Source organism: Mercenaria mercenaria, chromosome 18, assembly GCF_021730395.1.
Source record: "Mercenaria mercenaria strain notata chromosome 18, MADL_Memer_1, whole genome shotgun sequence".
Classification (NCBI taxonomy): Eukaryota; Metazoa; Mollusca; class Bivalvia; order Venerida; family Veneridae; genus Mercenaria; species Mercenaria mercenaria.
Window position 1 is genome coordinate 39185259 of NC_069378.1, and position 26685 is coordinate 39211943.

General features: G+C 35.5%; 1 protein-coding gene across 2 annotated transcripts in view; it reads right to left on the bottom strand.

Annotated features, from left to right (window-relative positions):
* Window positions 1-26685, bottom strand: part of LOC128550706 (restin homolog) — a 252571-nt gene that overhangs the window by 133586 nt on the left and 92300 nt on the right. For both annotated transcript variants that reach the window (XM_053530279.1, XM_053530280.1), the window contains exons 9-11: window positions 10711-10800; window positions 8267-8322; window positions 1431-1538 (exon numbers count right to left, since the gene is read on the bottom strand). In XM_053530279.1, coding sequence (XP_053386254.1) covers window positions 1431-1538; window positions 8267-8322; window positions 10711-10800 — 254 coding nt within the window. The remainder of the gene's footprint in view (window positions 1-1430; window positions 1539-8266; window positions 8323-10710; window positions 10801-26685) is intronic.

Below are 26685 nucleotides of genomic sequence, written 5' to 3' on the forward strand. Positions count from 1 at the left end.
GTATGTTAGCAAAATATAAAATGAAAAAAAACTATATAAAATGAAAAAATAAAATTGATCTCCATCGGAATTCGAACTCACATAAGTTAGATTCTAGAGCCATCACGCTTACCACTGCACCAATGCGTCTTATTGTCGAAGGGGACAGTCATTTAAATATCTATTATAAAAGTAAGTTATAAAAAAGTAGGGTACCCCTTTACTGAAGTGGTTTATTCCAGTAACCTTTCAAATCTATTAATAAAAGCGACAGGTCACTCCTAAATGCTAGTATAAATATGAAAAAAAACAAAGTATACAAACTCAAATGTCTGAACAGATGAAGATATGATATTTCATCTGCTGTAGAGTGCTAATAATTTTGTACATAGAGTTTTTCTAGGATATATAGTTTTATTCATTACTAAAATGCCATTCGAGATACTCTTGTTTGAATTTTTCCAAGGTGTCAGCTGATCTTATATGATTAGGGATATCATTCCAAATGACAGACCCTGAGTAATACAATGATTTTCGAAAAAATTCCTTTTTTGGTTTTGGTACAAGAAGTTCATTATTATCATTTGATCTAAGAGCATAAACTGATGAATTTTTGTGTCTGAATCTAGCCTAGGGACAAACATACCGACAAAGTTTTTTGAACATGAGGTAGAAATGTGACTTCTAGTGCCAACAAGGATTTCCTATAAATTGACCTAGTGACCTAGTTTTTGACCAAAAATGACCCAGTAACGAACTTGTTAGAGCAACATTCTGTTCAAGCTACATTAAATCTGGCCCAAAATTGGGACCTCTAAATTGTAAACAGGCAAATTGTTGACAACGGACAAAGACACACAGTCATGGTGATAATAATAGCTCACCTTGAGCACTATATTCTCAGGTGAGCTAAAAATGTCACATTTTTGCCAGTATATTTTTTTTTTAACTTGGTCTTCATTATTTTTCTTTTAAAATTACTGACCACTGTAGCAATTATGCATACTTTTTTTCATGCCTAGAGGTGGAAAATGCATGTTTTGCACTAGATAATTATGTACCCAGCCACATAAGGCTTAAAGCATACAATCAAGTTTGAGTGGAGCTGTCTCCATTTTGTTCAAATATTTTACCCATTCGGGAAGATGATTTTTTCAGCTCAAATAACTTTTTCAGAAATTGATACTTTATTTTTCGGACTATATACATATATATGAAATAGGAAGTGCCAACCTGAAGTTTGCGTTCTTGTTCCTTTGCCTAGAGTATAGCACCCTTTTTCCTGGGAAGAACCAGTACTTGTGTCTTAATTAGGTGGAAGACTCCCAAAAGTATCTCAGAAATGTCCAATGCCCAGGCCAGGATATATGAACCCTGATTTATATAGACAGTAAAATATGTTAACACTAGACCACAGGGAAAAACAAATTCTATATGTATGACAAACTTACCATTTTTGAACATCAAATTTTTTATCATTTTATGACTGTCTTCAAATACAGAGATTATAGTTTTAGCAGCTGACTCCCATTTCAGAGGATCTGATAGCAGTGCTTTATCTGAAAAACAATATTTTACATACATCAAACTAATTTCTACAGTGGTTAACTAAAAATCATACCTTTGATCTGACATAGACTCTCTGTATAGCACCTATTATAACAAATCAATTTGAATGTCTGACCAAATTTTCTGGTCAGATTGCACAAAAACTTGTGTACTTTTCACAGAAATGATGTATGTGACCACAAAGAGAGATTATTACAGACTATTCCTTGACCTGTTGTGTTATAAAAAAGACAGCTAGGCCATCATAACACTAAGACAGACACTTGACCTTAGAAAATTCAAGAAACAAGAGGCCCAAATTGGCCTTAGTCGATCACCTGAAGAGGACCTCAACCATCTGGCCCTTAAAGGGGCAAAACACCCCAAACTGAAAAACTTTATGAGAGGACCTTATAATAATGGTACAGACCAGGTCTGATGAAGAACCATTGAGTGGTTTATGATAAGTAGTCATTAAAAAGTATTTTAACTTTAGACCATAGCAACCCTTAAAAGGGGTCAACTGCCCCCATTTGAACAAATCTGAGAGGACCTTATAATGATCCTACATAACAAGTCTGATGAAAATCCATCTAGCCATTCATTAGAAGAAGTTGTTTAAAGGTATTTCTAGTTTAGCACTAGCAGACCTGAAAGTGGCAAAGCGTCCCCATGTGTAAATTTTGGTAAAGGACCTTATAATGCTACAAATCAAGTTTGATGAAGATCCATCCAGCAGTTCATGAGAAGAAGTCTTTTGAAGGCATTTCTATTTTTAGTTCCAGTGGCCTCTTAAAGGGACCAACTGCGCCAATTTGTATAAATTTGGGGAGGACCTTATAATAATGCTACAGACCAAGTTTGATGAAGATCCATGAGTAGAAGTCTTTTAAAGGCATTTCTAGTTTTAGTTCTAGTAGCCCCTAATGGGGGCCAAGTACACCCATGTGAATAAAATTGGGAGAGGACCTGATAATGATGCAGACCAACTTTGATGACGGTCCTTCTAGCGGTTCATGAGAAGGAGTCATTTAAAGGTATTTCTAAGGTACCCTCATTTGAATAAACTTGGAACAGAACCTTATAATGATGCTATAGACCAAGTTTGATGAAGATCCAGGAAGTGGTTCATGAGAAGCAGTTTTTTTAAAGGTTTTCCTACTTTTAGCTCTGGCGGCCCCTAAAAGAGCACAAGGTGAACCATTTGAACAAAGTTGATAGAAGTCTATGTCAGGATGTTATTGACGAAGTCTGGTGTAATTCTGACAAACAGTTTCAGAGGAGAAGATGTTTAAGTAAAAAATGTTGACGCAGGACGATGAACGCTAGGGGTGTAACGATATGCTAGTCTCACGATACAATACATATCGGGATACAGATGTAATGATACGGTATATACTGCGATACAAAATGAGTACCATAAGTAAGCAATCATGTGACAAAATGAAAAAAAACAAGAGGGCCAAGATGGCCCTAGGTCGCTCACTTGAGAAACACACCATAACAGTGTAAACATGTTTGACCTGGTGATTTCATGGAAAAAAATATTCTGACCAATTATCATTAAAATTATTGCAAAAATCTTGAGTATAAATAAGTATTTTCTTTGATTTGACCTAGTGACCTAGTTTTTGACCCCAAATGACCCATATTCGAACTTGACCTAGATTTCATCAAGGCTATCATTCTGACCAAATTTCATGAAGATCAATTGAAAAATACAGCCTCTATCGCATACACAAGGTTTTTCTTTGATTTGACCCAGTGACCTAGTTTTTGACCACAGACTACCCATATTTGAACTTGACCTAGATTTCATCAAGGCAACCATTCTGACAAAATTTCATGAAAATCAGTTGAAAAAATCTAGCCTCTATTGCATACACAAGGTTTTTCTTTGATTTAACCTAGTGACCTAGTTTTTGACCCCAGATGACCCATATTCGAACTTGACCTAGATTTCATCAAGGCAATCATTCTGACCAAATTTCATCAACCTCAATTGAAAAATACAGCCTCATTGCATACAGAAGGGTTTTCTTTGATTTGACCTAGTGACCTACTTTTTGATCCAAGATGACCCATAATCAAACTTAACGTAGATTTTATCAAGGCAATCATTCTGACCAAATTTCAAGATCAATTGAAAAATACAGCCTCTATTGCATACACAAGGTTTTTCTTTGATTTGACCTAGTGACCTACTTTTTGACCCTAGATGACCCATATTCAAATTTGACCTAGATTTCATCAAGGCAATCATTCTGACTTAATTTCAGGAAGATCAATTGGAAAATATAGCCTCTATTGCATACACAATGTTTTTCTTTGATTTGACCTAGTGACCTCATTTTTGACCCCAGATGACCCATTTTCAAATTCGCCTAGATTTCTTAAGGTTATTATTTTGACTTAATTTCAGGATGATCAATTGAAAAATACAGCCTCTATTGCATATACAAGCTTTTCCTTTGATTTGACCTAGTGACCTATTTTTTGACCCCAGATGATCCATATTCCAACTTGACCTAGATTTCATCAAGGCAATCATTCTGACCAAAACTCATGAAGATTAATTGAAAAATACAGCCTCTATCCCATACACAATGTTTTTCTTTGATTTGACCTAGTTTTTGACCCCAGATGACCTGTTTTCAAACTCGGCCTAGATTTCATCAAGGTAATCATTCTGACCAAAATTCATGAAGATTAACTGAAAAATACAGCCTCTATTGCATACACAAGGTTTTTCTTTGATTTGACCTAGTGACCTAGTTTTTGACCCCAGATGACCCATTTTTGAACTCGGCCTAGATTTTATCAAGATAATCATTCTGACCAAAATTCATGAAGATCAATTGAAAAATACAGCCTCTACTGCATACACAAGGTTTTTCTTTGATTTGACCTAGTGACCTAATTTTTGACCCCAGATGACCCATTTTCAAACTCGGCCTAGATTTCATCAAGGTTAACATTCTGACCAAACTTCATGAAGATCAGTTGAAAAATACAGCCTCTATCGCATACACAAGCTAAATGTTGACAGACGACAGACAGACAGACGACGGACGACGAACATCGAGTGACTAGAAAAACTCACCTGAGCACTGCTCAGGTGAGCTAAAAATCAAAGTTCCTACATTTGGAAATTACTGTTATAAATGATACATTTGTTCAGTTATTATCTTAAACACCGATTGTATGAAAGTTTTCGTTCAATGTTTCTACTTTTCACTGTATTGTTACTTTATCATGAAATAGACCTATGATACGATACTGGTATCGCCAGACTAATGTATTGTGATACAGTGAATTCTGATATATTGTTACACACTTAATGGACACCGGAGTATCCACCTATACCAATAGCTCACCCTGAACAAAGTTCAAGTGAGCTAAAAACATAAATGAATTTGTGATGAAAGATTCGTCAGAATAGAGTTATGCATCTTTTCACACTAATGTACATTGTCACTTTACGTAAGTGAGCAAAGTTTCAATAAAATATCGTAAGTAATGAACAAGACATTGGACTTCATAAAACTTTAAACAAAATTTCTAAGATATCTAGAACTGTGTCCATCGGACATGGATGCCCCTACATACAGCGCCGTCCTCTAAAGAGCAAAAGGTTTTAGTACAGATCATCTTCACTTAAAGGATGATCATCTAAAAGTTTGAAGCAAATTGTATTTTGATAAGGGTGTGCATCTGAGCAACTTGAATCTATTCCTTCAAAAAGTGTATGAAGAGTTGAACACACCAAACTTCTTCACTATCATGGCCTCTTTTGTGAATTTAAGAAAGGGCCATCATTCTAGAAAAAACAGCCACAAAAAACTTAATTATTAGTCATCTTCACATCAAGGTCCTTCATCTGTGAAACTTTCAAGAGTGTTTGAGGAGTTGGACACGAGATTTTTTTCTATATTCTATACAGCAAAACTATCAAAGGGTCATAACTGTAAAAAGTAGTCACAGCAAAAATTCCTTCCTTTATGGTCTTCTGCACATTAAGCTTGTTCAAGTGAGAAAGTTTGAAGCAAATCAGGCTAATAGTGTCATAACAAAGTTTAAAGCAAATCAGGCTAATAGTGTCATAACAAAGTTTAAAGCAAATCAGGCTAATAGTGTCATAACAAAGTTTAAAGCAAATCAGGCTTATAGTGTGTGACGAGTTGGACACACAAAATTTTTCTCTACATTCTATCGAGCAAATCTATCAAAGGGTCATAACTGTAAAAAATAGTCACACCAAAAGGTTCTTCCTTATGGTCATCTGCACATCAAGCTTATTCATCGGTGAAAGTTTGAAGCAAGTCAAGCTAGTAGTGTGGGCAGAGTTGAATACTTTTCTCTATATTCTATATAGTAAACTATGGCACCTTAAAGGGGCAAAATGCCTCAATTTGAACAAAATCTGGAGAGGACCTTACAACGATCCTAAAGATCAAGTTTGATAAAGATCCATTTAGAAGTTCATGAGAACAAGCAGTAAACAAGAAGAAGTCATTTAATGGTTTTTCTATTTTCAGCTCTTGGAGCCACTTCAGGGCGTCAAGCTAAAATCTTTGAATACACTTGATAGAGGACCATGCAAGGATGCTACTGACCAAGTTTGGTGCAATTCTGGCCAGTCATTTCAGAGGAGATTTCATCTAAAGAAAAGTGTGGATGGATGGAAGATAGGCGGACAACAGACAGTGAGCAACCACAACAGCACACCCCAAGCACTTCATGCTCAGGTGAGCTAAAAATGTTCTTGCAAGTTCCTAAAGATATGAAACTACCATTTGTGCCAAGTTATATTAAAATCCCTGCATGAATGAAAAAGTTGTGGAACAGACAGGAAAAAAATTCTATTGACATTTGACCTCCAAGTGTGACCTTCACCTTAGAGATAGAGGTCTGGGTACTGAGCAAGATAAGTTCTTTTATTACAGAGAATTCTTGTGCCAAGTAATTTTGTAATCTTTCAATTGATGGCAGAGTTTTGGACCAAAAACGAAACAAACCCTGTTAATATCATGTTATCACCTTTGACTTCACAGGGTGACCTTGACCTAAAAGCTAGGGGTCTGAAAGGTGTTGATAATATATTGTCCTCTTATGATAAACATAATGTGTTTAGTAATATTAAAAGTCCTTGATGGATGTTTGAGCTACAGACCGGACAGGAACAAGTGAATGAAGTATTGCCATGCAATACAAAGTCCCTTACTGGAAGGCACCTAATTTTCTCTATTGTTATTTATAGTAACAACGAAGGGAAATTAATCCTGAAAAAGAAAAAAAAAATCTTTATAATATAAGTCCACACATAACTCTTTACCAGGTAGAGATAAGTCAAAATACACCAAATAATTGCATATAACATGCATGCATGAAGAAGAAATGCTCCGGACAAAGTCATTCTTAAATTTGACCTTTGACCTCTGTGTGACCTTGACCTCAGATCTAGGGACCTGGTTCTTGTGCAAGACAATCCCTCTCATGGTGGTGAACATTTGTGCCAAGTTACATCAAAATCCCTCCAGCATGAAGAAGAAATGCTCCGGACAAAGTCATTCTTGTATCTGACCATTGGCCTCTAAGTGTGATCCTGACCTTAGATCAAGGGACCTGGTTCTTGCGCATGACACTCCATCTCATGGTGGTGAACATTTGTGCCAAGTAATATTAAAATCCCTTTAACAATTGTTGAGTTACAGACTGGACAGGAAAAAAGCCCTTTTGGCCTTTGACTTCCAAGTGTGACCTTGACCTTTCAACTATGGGCCTGGGTTTTGCGCATGACATGTTGTCTCATCCAGGGGAATATTTGTGTCAAGTAATATTAAAATCCCTTGATGAATGACAGAGTTATGGACCGGACACGAAACAGACCCTGTTTATGCCATGTAAACATTGACCTCAAATTGTGACCTTAACCTTTGAGCTCGGGGTCTAGGTTTTGCGCATGACATGTCATCTCATCATGGGGCATATTTGTGCCAAGTAATATTAAAATCCCTTAATGAATGACAGAGTTATGGACTGGACACGAAACAGTCCCTATTTATGCCATGAAAACATTTGACAGCCAAGTGTGACCTTATTATGAGGTATATTTGTGCCAAGTAATATTAAAATACCTTCATGGATGGCAGTTATGGACTGGACAGGAAAAAAGCCCTGTTGACCTTTGTCCTCCAATTATGTGTGTGTTCGGGTGTAACGTCTTTTTCAACAATTTTTCAGTCATATACGTGACCTTGACCTTTGAGCAAGGGGTCTGGGTCTTGCGCATGACATGTTGTCTCATCATGGGGAACATTTGTGCCAAGTAATATTAAAATCCCTTCATGAATGACAGAGTTATGGACCAGACACGAAATTGCGGATGGACAGAAAAACGGATGGAAAAGCATTCCTATAGTCCCCGAAACTGGTTTTCAACCAGTAGGGGACTAAAAAAGCCATGCTGACTTCTGACCTTCAAATGTGACCTAAACCTCTGAGCCAGGGGTCCATGTTTTGTGCAAGTCACATCATCTCATTGTGGGGAACATTTGTGCCAAGTAATATAGAAGTCCTTTCATGGATGACATTGTTTTGGACCAGACAGGAAAGTGCAGACAGACAGAATGATGACAGATAGATAAAAAATCATAACCATATACTATAGTCCCTGAAACTTGTTTTCAACCAGAAGGGCACCAATACACAGTGTTTTGCATGAAATGAAAAATCTTACCCTCATATACAACAATTCTTTCCTTTCTTGTTCTCTTTGACATCTGGGCTTTCCTCCTAAAATTGAATAGACATCTACATCTAGTGCTTCAACAAAAACAGCATATATTCCTACATATTTTTTAACCATCACTGTCTAAAGTTGAAATAAGATACAATGTTGAACAGAAGATATTTTTTATCAATATCATAACACCCTGGAATGTAGACCATTTTGATGATGAATTATCAAACCTGTAAGACTTGCTCCTAACACCTACAACAGTAGTTACACATACAAATCTTCACACTCTGAACTTATTGCAAATAAAGTGCTAGAGAATTACAAAAACAGTAGAAGAAAAATGAAGGTACTTCAGAAAATCACAATCATAAAGAAGAAAGGTTATGGCAGAAACAAAAATACATCCTCAACTACAGAAAACAAAAAAGTACAAAAGCATTCATCAACCTGTATAAAATATAACCTTAAGCAGCACATGTGTCAGACAAATCACAGAAGGAATAGATAGTGCAAGTCCACTGCCAGAACCACTCACTACAACAATTTACCACACCAGATAAACTGAATAAACAAAACACCATACTAATGACAGTTTCTCTCTCAGTGGATACATGTGAAGATTGCCAAAATGCTATCAGTGATATAGCAGTATAATGTCACTGACTGAGACCAACTCATATATCATAAAACATGACAAAGCAGCAGAGGTTGAAACTGTCTTTATCATGGAGTGCAGCAGGGTTGCCAGGTAGGAAAGTGGAAGATCTGACGGGCAGAAATGTGGAAGTGTTGACTTGAGATGAAATGGCAGTTTATGATCAAAATCTTGTCGACATAATTATGGTGAACTATCTTCAAGTTAGAGGAGTGAAGGTGGAAAGTCACCATATGGGATTAGCTTAGTCAGATTGGACAATTGACAATTATTTGGTATACCTGGCATGCTTCAGAAAGTGCCAAACCATGAAGCCAAGGCAAAGCTGTAACTCCTAGACAGTGTTAAAATTCTTATGCTTTTCAGTTTATTGCTTCAAAATTAGTGAAACAGGAGGCCCAAATGGGCAAATCCCTCACCTAAAGAAAACCTTAACCATCTGACTTTGCATCTTACCAGGTTAAGTGAAAATCCTTTAAGCTGTTCATTAAAACAAAGGTGTTTTACAGTCTTTTTGCTATATTTTGCTGTCACTCACCAAAAACACATAACTCTAGTAGACCCAAAAGGGCCTAAGTGCCCCATTTTAAAAACATTGGCATAAGACAATGTTACAACCCAAGTTTGATGAAGATCCATCAAACCATTGATGAGAAGAAGTACTTTAAAGGTACAAAATGTATTTCTAATTTCAGCTCAAGTGGTCCCTACAAGGGGTCATCTATTTATTTGGGTTTTACGGCGCACCAACACAGTATATGTTATATAGCGCCAAACCTACAAATTTTGGTTCCACATCTCATTTACATCGAAATAAAAACATGAGGTATGGAATACAAGGGGCCAAGTGCCCCCAATTGAACAAACATGGTAAAAGATCTTGCAATGATGCTCCAGACAAGGTCTGATGAAGACCCAACCAGCACTTCATGAGAGGAAGGGTAGAGCTATAACACATTGGAAAGGCAGAGCTATAACTCAATGGACAATACAGCTGTAACTCATCAGAAAGGCAGAGCTATAACACATTTGAAAGGCTGAGCTATAACTCATCAGAAATGCAGAGCTATAACACATTTGAAAGGCAGAGCAGCTATAACACATCAGAAAGGTACAGCTATAACACAGCCATAACCCATCAGAAAGGCAGAGCTATAACGCATGTGAAAGGCAGAACTAGAACTCAATGGACAACAAAGCTATAACTCTTCAGAAAGGCAGAGCTATAACACATTGGAAAGGCTGAGCTATTACTCAATGGACAACAAAGCTATAACTCATCAGAAAGGCAGAGCTATAACACATTTGAACAGCTGAGCTATAACACAGTTATAACTCATCAGAAAGGCAGAGCTATAACTCATCAGAAAGGCAGAGCTATAACACATTTGAAAGGCAGAGCTATAACACATTTGAAAGGCTGAGCTATAACTCAATAGACAATAGAGCTATAATTCACCAAAAAAAAAACAACAGAGCTATAACACATTTGAACGTTTGGTGGAGGAAGACCACAGGTACCCCTTCGTGCAATACTTCATCACAAGAAGTTTCGGTCTGAAACATCATAGGCTGAAAACTGAAAATCAGTTTTTAACATTAAACGAATTTAAAAAGAGCAAACTGCGAACAAGAAAAATCTGATTCACAAAAAATCTTTAGTGAATAACCTTTAGCATAGAACAAAATCCACCTTATGTTGGCAATGGTGAGGTAGTTTCAAGTTTTTGGCAAGCAATGCACATGAACAAAATTACTCTTAACAGAGAAGTTTTAATATACTTACTCTTTAATGATTTTACTGGTTTCTGCCAACAACATCTTGCCTTTCTCAACAACCTGTTCACCGTTTTTTATGAAAACATGTAAAGATTTGCTGAAACCAAAGAAACGTTTTTTATTTTCACCCACAATCAATTAACACTGTTAATATTTGCTGAAATGGAATAATATTCTTTGTTTAACCGCCTTGATAGCCTAGTGGTAGAACGTCCGCTTCGAGTACAGGAGGTCATGGGTTCGATCCCTGGACGTGTCATACCAAAGACGTGAAAAATGGTACCAGTAGCTCCCTTGCTTGGCGCTCAGAATTAAAAGTAATCCATCAGGAATGAGGTGTCGAGAGTGATTAATATAAGTTGTAGAACTCCCTTCACAATCAACCTAAAATAATTTATGTATAAACAATTTATTCTTTGTACTTTTACACTGAACAGTCATTTAATGAAATCCATGGAATAAATATGAATTAACACTGCAAATGGATAATGCAATATAATCAAAACTAGAGCTGCTTTTGAGAAAAGCTCATGTCTCCCACAACTGCCTAGTCATCTAGATTGGCATTTCTTCTCTATTATGTATCTGAGTTAACCATGCACCAAGACCTGTATCACTTGCATCAGTATTTTTGGTAATTCAAGGGCCATAATGCTGAAGTGCCTGGGCCGATTTGGCTACTTATCGAACTTGGCCGAGGACTTACTGACAAACACATTTTGTTGCAGTTTGGTGAAGATCAGACTTAGAGCATGGACAAGATTTGTGACAGACTGACTGACAGACAGACAGACAGCCAGGAGTAAATCAATATGTCTCCCACCACAGTGGTGTTGAAGACATAATTAATTGTTGTTTTTATGCTGAACTAGAGCTGCTTTTGAGATAAGCGCATGTCTCCCACAACTGCCTAATCATCTGAATAGTAGTATATGAGTCAACCATGCAACAAAACCTCAACTGCCTTACCGGACTTTGAGTGCTTTGATTATTAAAAACAAGTTTCAAGGGCAATAATTCCAAAGTGCTTGGGTTGACTTGGCTGGTCATCTAACTTGGCCTAGGACATATTGGCAAACATATTTTGTTCAAGTTTGGTGGAGATCAGATGAGAAATATTCTACTTAGAGTGCGGACAAGCTTTGTGACAGACACACACACACACACAGGAGTAAATAAATATGTCTGTGTGGTGTGGGAGACATAATGAAACTTACAAGTGCTTACTGAAATAACTCAACTAGGTCACATGAAAATGACTGTTGACATTTCCTAAGAAAGGTATCACATTTAATGGATAAGCTCTGAATAAAAGCAGGAAAAAACTCACATGTTTTTTGTGTAATAACATTTTTAGAATCCTAAGAGATTGCTTTGTTGATGAGGGCACCAACATAATAATTATCTTGAGGGATTCTGCAGATGTAATAATAGATTTGCTTTCCATTTCAAACAAAGAAGATTAAAAATGTGATTTTAATATGCGATAAAGTCACTGTTTGTACATCACAATCATTACTGTATATATTTAAGGAACATTGTTGACATGTGGATTTTTCTTGTTGAAAAATGGCAAAGCGGAAGTACAAATCAGAATACAGAATCACAATGTCATTGAAATACCAGCAATTGCTAATGCTGTAGTGTATAGCGCCAGAGAGCAGGAGTACATTTTACATACACCGCATGCCCGTACTATTTCGGCAAGTACACAGCATGTACGCAGGAGGTCACTAGTACACTTCAAGTACGCAGCACAGACTCTGAAAATTTAAAGAGTACACTGCATGTACGCAGGAGGGACTTGTACAAGAAAATATTACACTGCATGTACACCGCAGATACTTTGAAATTTGTTCAGTACATTTCATATACGCGGGAAAGACTTGTACAATTTCTTTTGGCATTTATACTTAGTTTTTTTTTTATAAGTTAAAGTCTGAAGTAAACTTCATATACGCGGGAGGGACTTGTTCATTTTCTTTTGGTGTTTATACTTTGAATTCTTTTAGGTAAAAGTCTGAAGTACACTTCATGCAGGAAGGATTTGTACATTTTTTTTTTTTTGGAAGCAAGAACTTGATTTCCGAGTAAACTTTTATCTTAATAGCATAGAATAGTTCAGATTACCGGTATTCTGAACAATGAAAATTTGCCAAACTATTTGCAATGTTCATTTGTGAAGCTTACATCTTAGTGATTTCTGAGCTGCACCTTGCATGCAGTGTAAAAATATATTCTTTTTCATTTTGAATTAATCCTGGAGCTTTCTAACTTGGATAATTGAAAAGCCTTATTTGAACTTCGTTGCATTACATTTTGTAATACATGAAATAATTACCAAGATAATGCCTCAACAGTGCCCGAATGAGAAGAATTAATAGCTCTCACTGTTATTTGAATACTCTTAAGCAAAACACCATTCTATCATGTTTTATAAAGGCTTTAATGCTCATTATGTTAACTCATTAAGGCCTCACCAAATTAAAAAGTTGTTCACCGGATTTGCCGCTCGTATATTTTCAGAACATTTTTGGCTAATTGCGCTCGCCCCATTGGAAAAAAATCAATCCAAAATTTTTTGGTACGCTACTTTTTACAGACATAAAAAGGTATAAATGCTTATATAATTCCAGTCCTAGATTGTTCTCAGATGGATTTTAATCAAAATAAATACATACTACACACACTTCGTCTATAATAAATCATAACACTTATATTTAGTTGCATTAAAGTTGTTTCCCCTTGATGCAGTTACGCCATTTTCTTCAAATGTATACCAAATTACATGCTACAAAAATTGATTTATTTCATTGAAAAGTGGATGAAGAAAAGCATACTAATTTATTTGATAACATCAATCTACATTATTTTGGTAAGGGTAAATACTTATTGATGCATGTCACTTATCTTTTTTCTGTTTTTTTCTGTCCAAATGATCAGCATTTGCATACGAAACTTGTTGGGGTAAGGAATTTATATTATCACAGCAGTTTTGCCACAAGAGTACACAGTATGTATGCAGCAGGAGTACACAGCATGTACGCCGCAGGACTCGGGCCAGGAGTACACAGCATGTACGCCGCAGGAGTACACAGCATGTACGCCGCAGGAGTACACAGCATGTACGCCGCAGGGGTAGTACACCGCAGGCTCATTTGCATGTGAAAAGTGTATGTGCCGCGTACATGCTGCGTACTATTTCCCGCATACTAAATTCCTCCAGCGTACATCCTGTGTACTATGTAGTCCACAGCATGTACGCAGCAAGTAGTACGCGGCAGAGCTCATTTGCATGTCAAAAGTGTACTACAAACGTACTATCGGTGTATGCGCGGTGTATATCCTGCGTACTATTTAAAGCCCTTGATTTCAGTACACATCATGTACGCATCATATACGCTGTACGTACACAGCAAGAGTACGCAGCAGGCCTTTTTCTTCTGTAAGGGTAAGGATATTTTATTTTTACATATATATATATAGCATCAATATGGACCAAACCAATGTGTTTGAATGCCTGTGTGGTCACCTATAATCAATTATCTTTCGAATTAAGGCACAGATAAAGATTAAAGATTTAGTAAAATGGAATAAGTAACTCGCTTTCAATGACAACCTGCTTGAAACAAAATTCACTGTAACCTGACACATTCTTGTGGTCCCAGCATCTTCCTTAGATATTCTTTACCAGTTGAAACCAACAGTAATGGTATAATAATAATAATAATAATAATAATAATAATAAAGACTTTATTTAAAGAGGCAACACAGTCAGGTAACCCGATCTTCCCTGTCAGCCTCATCATATATACAATATTTACAACAGTGTAGACTTTCAAATTAACATAGCAATGAAATTATAGTTATGACAAAAAGTTATATAATGCAATAATTAATTTGAAATATATGCACACAGGCACTCACACACATAAACTCACACATGCGCACAACCATTTACAAAATGCACAATTATTACAGTAGAAAATGACACAGATATTTCTATAATTAATAAATGTGGAATTTGCCCTTGAAAACCATTTTTAGACCGGTGACCCTTTCCAGTATGCCAGGTATTTTCGTTTAAAACAACTTAAGTTTTCTGCAGTACGGACTTCAACAGGCAACTCATTCCATAGACTGGGACCTGAATAATCGAGACATTTCAAAAATATTTCTATGTTTGGCTTCGGCAAGTACAGATTTTGTTTTGAATCTAACGACCTTAAGTTAACTTTTTTGACTTGTGCTAGTATGTGAATTTTGTTCTGAAGTAGTCTGGGCATATGTCATTAAGTGATTTGTACACAATGATTGCTTTTTAGCTCACCTGTCACAAAGTGACAAGGTGAGCTTTTGTGATCGCGCGGTGTCCGTCGTCCGTGCGTCCGTAAACTTTTGCTTGTGACCACTCTAGAGGTCACATTTTTCATGGGATCTTTATGAAAGTTGGTCAGAATGTTCATCTTGATGATATCTAGGTCAAGTTCGAAACTGGGTCATGTGCCATCAAAAACTAGGTCAGTAGGTCTAAAAACAGAAAAACCTTGTGACCTCTCTAGAGGCCATATATTACATAAGATCTTTATGAAAATTGGTCAGAACGTTTTCCTTAATGATATCTAGGTCATGTTCGAAACTGGGTCACATGCCATCAAAAACTAGGTCAGTAGGTCAAATAATAGAAAAATCTTGTGACCTCTCTAAAGGCCATATTTTTCGTGGGATCTGTATGAAAGTTGGTCTGAATGTTCATCTTGATGATATCTAAATCAAGTTCGAAACTGGGTCAGGTGCAATCAAAAACTAGGTCAGTAGGTCTAAAAATAGAAAAACCTTGTGACCTCTCTAGATGCCATGTATTTCATGAGATCTTCATGAAAACTGGTCAGGATGTTCACCTTGATGATATCTAGGTCAAGTTCGAAAGTGGGTCACGTGCCTTCAAAAACTAGGTCAGTAGGTCAAATAATAGAAAAACCTTGTGACCTCTCTAGAGGCCATATTTTTCATGGGATCTGTATGAAAGTTGGTCTGAATGTTCATCTTGATGATATCTAGGTCAAATTCGAAAGTGGATCACGTGCCATCAAAAACTAGGTCAGTAGGTCAAATAATAGAAAAACCTTGTGACCTCTCTAAAGGCCAAATTTTTCATGGGATCTGTATGAAAATTGGTCTGAATGTTCACCTTGATAATATCTAGGTCAAGTTTGAAACAGGGTCATGTGCGGACAAAAACTAGGTCAGTAGGTCTAAAAATAGAAAAACCTTGTGACCTCTCTAGAGGCCATACTTATAAATGGATCTCCATAAAAATTGGTCAGAATGTTCACCTTGATGATATCTAGGTCAAGTTTGAAACTGGGTCACGTGCCTTAAAAAACTACGTCAGTAGGTCAAATAATAAAAAAACCTTGTGACCTCTCTAGAGGCCATACTTTTCATGGGATCTGTATGAAAGTTGGTCTGAATGTTCATCTTGATGATATCTAGGTCAAGTTTGAAACTGGGTCAACTGCAGTCAAAAACTAGGTCAGTAGGTCTAAAATTACTAAAATCTTTTGACCTCTCTAGAGGCCATATTTTTCAATGGATCTTCATGAAAATTGATCTGAATGTTTACCTTGATAATATCTAGGTCAGTTTCGAAACTGGGTCACGTGCGGTCAAAAACTAGGCCAGTAGGTATAAAAATAAAAAAACCTTGTGACCTCTCTAGAGGCCATATTTTTCATGAGATCTTCATGAAAATTAGTGAGAATGTTCACCTTGATGATATCTAGGTAAAGTTCAAAACAGCAGGGCCTCCGCTGTCGATCGCCAATGTCGCCACTTGCGATAATTTTAAAATTGGCGCTAATTTTGCGAACTGGCGAAAATAAGTGGCGCATAGTTTTTTTTCTCGCATTTGTTTTTCCGTAGGATATAGCCGGCCAAAATTGGTTCCGATACACGTGTTTACCTAGACGCTGGTAGTGAATAAAATCGATAACCAGTCTGGGCGGTGTTGACAATTCGATATTGAAGTTGGTTGACACTTGAGAAGATAATACGTAATAATGTGTGAACTGATGATTAACAGTAATCAAAACATCTGCCAGCTTGTATGTTTGACCTCTGCCGAGAATTCACCAAAATTAACGCCGATTACGGTGAACTTTATGTGTAGTCGAACTAATCCGACGTATACAGTTTGTTTTATATTGTGACAGTCAAACTGTGGCTGCAAAAGTCAGAAATTAAAAAGCAGCCACTCAGCTACAGTAAGCTTGTCTTCTTTATGTGTTGCGATTTTTTACAAAAGAAAAAAAAAAGATCGACATGTTTGTGGCATGCAGTTGTATGACTGACGAATTTTAAATAAGTACAAAAGATACATTTAATTTGTTAGTTTTTGCAAGATAATTTTGTAATTCCTCAGAAAAAAAATTTCATAAAAGATTTTAACGATGGATCCGAAAACAAAAACACATCGACCTCAATTTGTATCCTGGACCTGGTTAATTTCTTTGAAATGTTCAGAAGCTGGAAGATATCACTTGCTACCATGGCTTCTTAAAAATCATTAGACAAGTGTTCAACTCGACCTTTTAGAATAGAAAAAAATCCGAATTTTCCTTTCCGAAAATAAATGAGTCCTGAAAAATTGGTAATTCTGACCAAAGAGCTATAACAAGAGGGCCAAGATGGCCCTAGGTCGCTCACCTAAGAAACACACCATAACAGTGTAAAACATGTTTGACCTAGTGATTTCATGGAAACAAAATTAATATTCTGACCAATTTTCATTAAGATTGGACCAAAAAATTGGTCTCTTGTGATAAAACAAGCATTTTCTTAGATTATGATATGACCTAGTTTTCGACCCTAGATGACCCATGTTCAAACTCGACCTAGATTTTATCAAGGCAATCATTCTGACCAAAATTCATGAAGATCAATTTAAACATACAGCCTCTATCACATATACAAGTTTTTTCTTTGATTTGACCAAGTGACCTAGTTTTTGACCTCAGATGACCCATATTCAAATTCGATCTAGATTTCATTAAGGCAATCATCCTGACCAAATTTCATAAAAATCAATTGAAAAAAAACAGTCTCTATCGCATACACAAGATTTTTCTTTAATTTGACCTAGTGACCTAGTTTTTGACCTCAGATAACCCATATTCAAACTCGACCTAGATTTCATCAAGGCAATCACTCTGACCAAATTTCATGAAGATCAATTGAAAACTACATCCTCTATTGCATACACAATGTTTTTCTTCGATTTGACCTAGTGACCTAGTTTTTTACCCCAGATGACCCATTTTCGAACTCGGCCTAGATTTTATCAAGGTAATCATTCTGGCTAAATTTCATGAAGATCAGCTGAAAAATACAGCCTCTATCGCATACACAAGGTTTTTCCTTGATTTGATCTAGTGACCTAGTTTTTAATCCCAGATGACCCATTTTCAAACTCGGCCTAGATTTCATCAAGGTAATCATTCTGACCAAAATTCATGAAGATCAATTGAAAAATACCGCCTCTATCGCATACACAAGGTTTTTCTTTGATTTGATCTAGTGACCTAGTTTTTGACCCGAGATGACCCATTTTCGAACTCGGCCTAGATTTCATCAAAGCAATCATTCTGACCAATATTCATGAAGATCAATTGAAAAATACAGCCTCTATCGCATACACAAGGTTTTTCTTTGATTTGACCTAGTGACCTAGTTTTTGACCCGAGATGACCCATTTTTGAACTCGGCCTAGATTTTATCAAGGCTATCATTCTGACCAATATTCATGAAGAATAATTGAAAAATACAGCCTCTATCGCATACACAAGGTTTTTCTTTGATTTGACCTAGTGACCTAGTTTTTGACCCGAGATGACCCATTTTCAAACTCGGCCTAGATTTCATCAAGGCAATCATTCTGACCAATATTCATGAAGATCAATTGAAAAATACAGCCTCTATCGCATACACAAGGTTTTTCTTTGATTTGACCTAGTGACCTAGTTTTTGACCCGAGATGACCCATTTTCAAACTCGGCCTAGCCTTCATCAAGGTTATCATTCTGACCAATATTCATGAAGATTAGTTGAAAAATACAGCCTCTATCGCATACACAAGGTTTTTCTTTGATTTGACCTAGTGACCTAGTTTTTGACCCGAGATGACCCATTTTCGAACTCGGCCTAGATTTCATCAAGGTTATCATTCTGACCAATATTCATGAAGATTTATTGAAAAATACATCCTCTATTGCATACACAAACTAAATGTTGACAGACGACAGACAACGGACGCCGGACGCCGGACATTGAGCGATCAGAAAAACACTAATTGCCACATGTGCCTTTTAAAAATAAAAATTACTTCTACAATAAACTAATGCACCTTCAAAACTTGTTATTATTCCTAATGAAATTATTTACAATATTTTATTTCTCTATGCACACTATGACAGCCAACTAAGAGAAATAAAAGTGGCTCAGAACTTTGGCTCAAAAATGGCTCTAAAGTGGCTCCAACTTTTTCAAATTGGCGAAAAGGTTGGCAACAAGTATGAAAAACCCAGAGGAGGCCCTGAAACAGGGTCATGTACCTTCGAAAACTAGGTCAATAGGTCAAATAATAGAAAAACCTTGTGACCTCTGTAGAGACCATATTTTTCAATGGATCTTCATGAAAATTGGTCAGAATTTTTATCTTGATAATATCTAGGTCAAGTTCAAAACTGGGTCACATGAGCTCAAAAACTAGGACCCACTGAAAGTATGTTGGGACAAACATTCAGCCACTAATTGCCACATGTGCCTTTTACACTGAGGAACACAATAAAATATCCAGTAATAAATGTATTTTCGGACTCCTAACTTACTATGTCCAAGTCCCATTTCAGTGAAGAGTCTTTTCTCTGAAACTGTTGTTTAAACATCTGCCGATAAGGTTATTTTGTACACATCTTTGCTGAACCAAAATTAAGATTGTTTCAGCTTGTCATACAATATTGATGGAAATACACTTTATTTGATGTTAAACAGGATGCAAGCGATAATTACTTTTTTTTATTTCATCGCTTTTCGCTCGCATCAATAAATGATGATTTGCTCGCCCCAAATATTTTTGAAAAAGATCCGAAGAACAAGACATCAATTTGGTGTGGCCTAATAGCAGTCAAGGCTGTTTCACATGAATGATTGGCCCTAAATCCTGATTGATAGTTGTATAGCAGCCCATTTTCTTCTAGGTAGAATTTTAAACTGTTTGAGACATGTCTTTCAATAATTTTTGATAACACAGGCAGTACTGATATTGGTCTATAATTATTTTTATCACTTTTTGAGACTTTCTTGTAAATTGGTGTTATCTTTGCAATCTTAAATTGGTCAGGAAATATTTTGTTTGCAATACTTAGATTTAGTACTTTGGTAAGAGGCCTAGCTATAATCTTTGCTGACATTTTTAAAAATTTAGCATTTAATCCATCTAAGCCAGTGGACTTTTTTGAATCTAAATTGAGTAATTGAGTTTCAACAAATTTTCATGTAATTGGTGGTATGTCATATTCACTGCTAGAAGTGTTAGTTTGTTGATTACAGTTTACATTTTGATTTAAATTCTGTTCAACAGACTGAAATACATTTAGAAAGAAGTTGTTGAAAGTATTTGCTGTAGTTTCTGGATCAAGTATTGGACTTCCAGATTCGTCATTGATAAAATTGGTTTGGGACTTGGAAGAGTCTCCAGTTAGATCTTTTAGATTTTTCCACAGTAATTTCACATCTTTATTGTCATTTTTATTAATTGTATCCGTAAAGAAGGACTTTTTTGCCTGATATATCATATTTTTTACTTTTGTATGCCATTCTTTGTATCTGCTTTTATTACCTATGCATTTAAAATGATCTCTTTGTTTGATGGTTAATTCAATTTCCTTAGTATACCAGTTAGGTTGATTAGAGTGTTTGACACGTTTCTTTTTTGTTGGGGCATGGTAGTCCAGTGTCTTTAGACATATTGTAAATCAATAGGGTCACACATTACACCGGAATCCACCTAAAAACCGGAATACACTTTGCATAACCGGAATACACCTGTATTTTTTAATTTAAAGGTATTTTTGAAGTGTTTATGATATAATTCAATCATATTTATCATAAATAATTCACATACCAAAGGAAAATAAAATACGTTCACGCAAAATGATTTTATACGGATTGAAATTCGGCGACCGCGCCGGAAATTTCCATAACCGAAATACACCCGTATTTTATTAATAAATGGTATTTTGTAGTGTTTTTTTTTTTCAGAAATCATTCGTGTTTAATATAAATAATAAGTTTACAAAAGGAAAATAAAATACTTAACACAAAACGATTTATACAAGATTGAAATTTGGCGACCGCTTGGGAAATTACCATAACCGAAATACACCCGTATTTCTTCAACAAATGGTATTTTTGAAGTGGTTTATGACTGAATTCAAACATATTTATCATAAATAATTAATTTTCGAAAGGATATTAAAATGCTTTTGCGCATTACGTCTTGTACACGATTGAAAATCGGCGTGCGCACTGAAAATTTGCGCATTCGTGGATGAATTTCCATGTCCTAAAATTCTGTAATATACACCCGTATTTCTTTAATCAATCGTATTTTTAGGGTTTATGACAGAATTAAATCATATCTAAAATGAAAAATTAATTTACAAAAGCAAATTAACACGCGCAAAACGTTTTTTATACGAGGTTGAAAATTTCTTGAGCGCACGGGAAATTTGCGCATTCTTTGATGAACCACAATCGCCATAATTTTCTTAGCTTTCAACTTAGGTAGGTAAATTTCAAGTTTCAATTTTTTAGTTCAAATTATTTTAAAATATCTTTTTATATGCTAATATGATATTCCTTTATGACATATTTCAGGAAACAGATGAATTATTTTACCGCCATGAATGAAGAAATAATGATACTTGTATAAATTCTGAGTTGTTAAAATCATCGTTTTTTTCCTCTCTCTTTCAGACCACTCTTTATTTACTGAACTTTAATAATAACTATACTTTCAAATCGTAAGTACCTTATAATTGTTAATAATGAACAGGCATGTTATTCGAGTGTCACCTGTCAATCAACAAGTTGAGCATGTTGAGTGGACACTGATTGCTATAGTATCAATCAAATATTTAAAGAAAGTTAAGGATTTTTTTAAACGGCTTTTCGTTGTCAAAATAATCTGCCGTCGAGTAAATATGCTTCATTCAATAATATGATATATTCACCATAGACAAAAATTTGGTGACAGTTTGTTACACGCCTGGAAAATCATACCAAGGGCAATATGCATTAATATATAAATGTGCCTTCTATGGTGTATCTGGAATGTCAACTCGTAAAAAATTTAGGCCAATGTATGATTAAATCTACAATTCATCGCTGTTTTAGTAAAACATTGAATAAGTGTTGATACATTTAAGTATATATGTATATGGCTATATAAGCTTTTCGTGTGCAAAAATAAAAAATATAACTGAATGTTCCTGTTTTTCTTCAATTTTTCAATTTGCAATAATATCGACAATTAAATGAAATTAAATAAAAGCTTATCATATTTAACTGCATTTTCCCTCGTTAGACATTATTTGTCACATGTCACTTGTGTGTGCTTTCAAATATACTGATTAATTGATTATCAATAGGTGTGATAATCCAATCAAACTCTATCGGGACTAATCAGAGACATGTGTTTGTTACGCCGCATACATTTAAAAGTTGTTAATTGTGCTATGGCAATGAACGCAGTAAACGTTTGTATATTTATATATTAAACATGATATAATTCTTTTGAAAACTGATTTTTCAAAATATATTTTCTTCTTAAACATTTTAAATTATCAGATTAATTCTGAGGAAATAATTCAATTAGTTCCAATAATAAACATATGGTCGGTCCTTTCCGATCAGCGCGGTTTATGCGCTGACATATGTTTTGTGTATAATTCATTTAAAAATCGAATATTGATATTGTTTTCTCATTTCTTTTCTTTTTTATTTGTTATACGAAATCTGAAGAAATAATTAAATAATTTCCAATAATAAACACGTGACATGCCCCTTCCGATCATGTTATGCCCTTTCCGATCAGGCGGTTTATGCCACTCGTATTTTGTCTATAATTCATTTTAAAATCGAAAATTGCTATTTTATAATTCCTAATTTATTTTCTGTGTTATTTGTTAAATGAAATATGAAGAAACAATTAATAATTTCAAATAATAAACATATGACAGGCCCTTTCCGATCATGTTAAGGCCTTTCCGATCAGCGCGGTTATGTCATGACCCGTATTTGTCTATAATTCATTTATAAATTGAATATTGATATTTTGTTTATCATAAATTATTTCTTTGTTTCATTTTTTAAATAAAATGTGAAGAAACTATTAAATAATTTCCAATAATCAACATTCCGGTATCTAGTCACAGCGACGTAAGCGTGCAACATTTCCGTAAGCTCGCCGAATTTCAATCTCGTATAAAATCATTTTGCGTTAATTAAAGTATTTTATTTTCCTTTTGTAAACTTATTTTATATTATACTCAAATGTTTTCTGCATTAGCCCCTACAAAAATACCATTTATTATTGAAATACGGGTATATTTCGGTTATGGAAATTTCCGGCGCAGACGCCGAACTTCAATCTCGTATAAAATTATTTTGCGTTAACGTATTTTATTTTCCTTTCGTATATTAATTATTTATGATAAATATGATTGAATTATATCAAAAACACTTCAAAAATACCTTTTAATTAAAAAATACAGGTGTATTCCGGCTATGCAAAGTGTATTCCGGTGTATTCCGGTTTTTAGGTGGATTCCAGTTTAATGTGTGACCGAATCAATAGACAGGGGTAGGGAATTTCTGAAAACTCAGTGAGACATCCAACTTCACTGCAATTCGCCCTACCCCACCCACCATATTTATACATACTAATTTGAAATGCAACAGACAAAAGAAATTAATAAGTCATGCAAATGATTTACCATCATACAATGAAAATGGTCAATCTGCATTACATTATGATCTTTTCAATTGTGTTTTGCTGCAGCTAGCTCCTACATTCTGTCAACTGTATAGTGTATTGTCTCCTCTGTGCCCTGTGCCATATCAAGGTTTAGAAACATTTGAAAATCATAAATATATTTCAAAAGAAAGTTTTGACAAATCAAGTCATTATCAAAATTATCTAAGTTTGTTGAGCCCCATGTGATGTATATAAACTCAAATGTAGACAATTGATCCAAATCAAAAGCAGTCTGTCCCAATAAAAAGCAGTTAATACAATGAAGTCAACTAGCTGCAGGCATTAAACACTGTAGCGAATAAGATATATCCATGCAAAAATTTAATTTGCAATTTCCAAATTCAGAAAGGGGCATAACTTTGCAAATATGCAATTCAGAGTTATGGGTCATACACTTTCAGCATATTTTATCCATCTCAGCATTTCAATGTTGTAACTGAAGAACACCATATTGTACTCTCTGAAAAACTTAAACCAAAATTTCAAAGTTGCATTTATAACAGTTGAAATACTGCAGATAGAGTTAAATGCTCACAATGCCTTTGTAACTAACGTGGCTTCTAAATGCTTTGTAACATAAAATTTATTAATTTCTTGTTAAATTCTATTTTCGATATTTGTTTTCTATAATATTTGTCAAGAGTTTGATTATTGACTGATATGGTAGGAAGTTTTATTGAATCAACTGTGTTTGATTACCTCCCTTTAACGCTCTAACTGTATAAGTTCATGTGTAGTATTGAAAGTAGTGCTTGTCTAACTATGTAATTATGCAAAACATCTATTTGGACAGCTGTTTCATCGGTTTTTAACATAAAATTTAAAGCCTTATGGAACTTTAAACATCTTGTCACATAAATATGCACTGTCACGATGAGCAAGTATACCAAGTTTCAATTGAATACCTGAAAGCGAAAGGCAATGTTGTTGTTGTGTTTATTATGTCTGCTTGCATTTTTTAAATCATTTAAAGAAAAGAAAGAATTTTCAAAATCGGACTAAACATGAGAAACTTATGTGTGTTTAAAGGCATACAGACACTAAATAGCCTGAGCACCTTTGAAAAAATGGTAGTCGCATAATGGCGGATTCAAATAGTTCTCAGTTTTTTTTGCTGTAAGAAGGATTTTTCCTTGAAATCATTGCTATATATTGGTTGAAATCATATTGCACGCCTATACTTGATATACTGGTAGCATTTGCATGTTGAAACAAGAGTGCCAGAATGTCACAATATACGCCCGTCACAGCAAATTTCTTTACTCTAGCACCTGTTTTCCAAATGGAATTTTTAATTTTGTGGTTGTTTAGTAATCATTGTAAGTCTTTTGTTTTTCTAAGTCCACAAAAAAACTCTTACCCGGGAGAGATACCTTAAAATACACCTAAAATTTGAAAGTAACATCTATGTTGTACCACAGAAAGTGGTCTTGTTTTTTCCCTACGGTCAATTATAAAAAAGTTACTATATAAGTTATTTATAGTAACAACTAAGGGAAGGTAATCTTAAAAAAAAAAAAAAAAAAAATCAAAAAAAAAATTGTAAGTCCACACAAAAATCTTTACCAGGTAGAGATTGGTCAAAATACACCTCATAATTGGATGTAGCATGCATGTTGTACTACAGAAAAGTGGTCTCGATTTTTCCCTACGACTAGTAATGAAAAAGTTACAATATAAGCTATTTATAGTAACAACAAAGGGAAGTATTCTAAAGAAGGGAACTGCGCATGACACTTCATCTCATGATGGTGTTTTAATTGTGCCAAGTTACCCTCAAAATCCCTCTATGCATGAAGAAGAAATGCTTCGGACAGTCATTCTTGTATCTGACCTTTGGCCTCTAAGTGTGACCTTGGGCCTTAGACCTAGGGACCTGGTTCTTGCGCATGACACTCCGTCTTGTGGTGGTGAACATTTGTGCCAAGTTATATCAAAATCCCTCCATGCATGAAGAAGAAATGCTCCGGACAAAGTTTTCATTCTGTATCCTTTGACCTCTAAGTGTGACCTTGACCTTAGACCTAGGGACCTGGTTCTTGCGCATGACACTCCGTCTCATGATGATGAACAATTGTGCCCAAATTTCATCAAAATCCCTCTATGCATGAAGAAGATATGCTCCGGACAAAGTTTTCATTCTTGTATCCTTTGACTCTAAGTGTGACCTTGACCTTAGACCTAGGGACCTGGTTCTTGCGCATGACACTCCGTCTCTGATGATAAACAATTGTGCCAACTTTCATCAAAATCCCTCTATGCATGAAGAAGATATGCTCCGGACAAAGTCATACTTGAATTTGACCTTTGACCTCTAAGTGTGACCTTGACCTTAGACCTAGGAACCTGGTTCTTGCGCATGACACTCCGTCTCATGATGGTGAACAACTGTGCCAAGTTTCATCAAAATCCCTCCATGCATGTAGAAGATATGCTCCGGACAAGGTCTGTGGACGCCGCCCCCCGCCCCCCCCCCCCCCCGCCAACCCCCCCATCCGCCCGCCAGGGGCGTTCCCATAATACGTCCCGTTTTTCAAACGGGCGTATAAAAAGACTCCAAACTGATTTAACATGTGAAATTTATTCATACACCCCTACCCTAAATTGTGATTGTCATTTCAGTGTAAAAATTACGGTGTGTCCGTTTGACCAGAAATATTTTTCTTGCATCAAACATGACCCCTACTTTTCTTTGGATATTTTTACAGTATAAATGTTGCTCTACAAGAAAATGTAAGTTAAAGAAATTTAAAATGGGTCTAGGTGTGTATTGCAGCATTGTGAAAACTTGTCATTTTATATAGAATATATAGTGGTGGCTATTTAGTGTGTTATAACCTATAAGAATTGTCACCCGGTAGAATTACTAAAATTTTCTGTCGT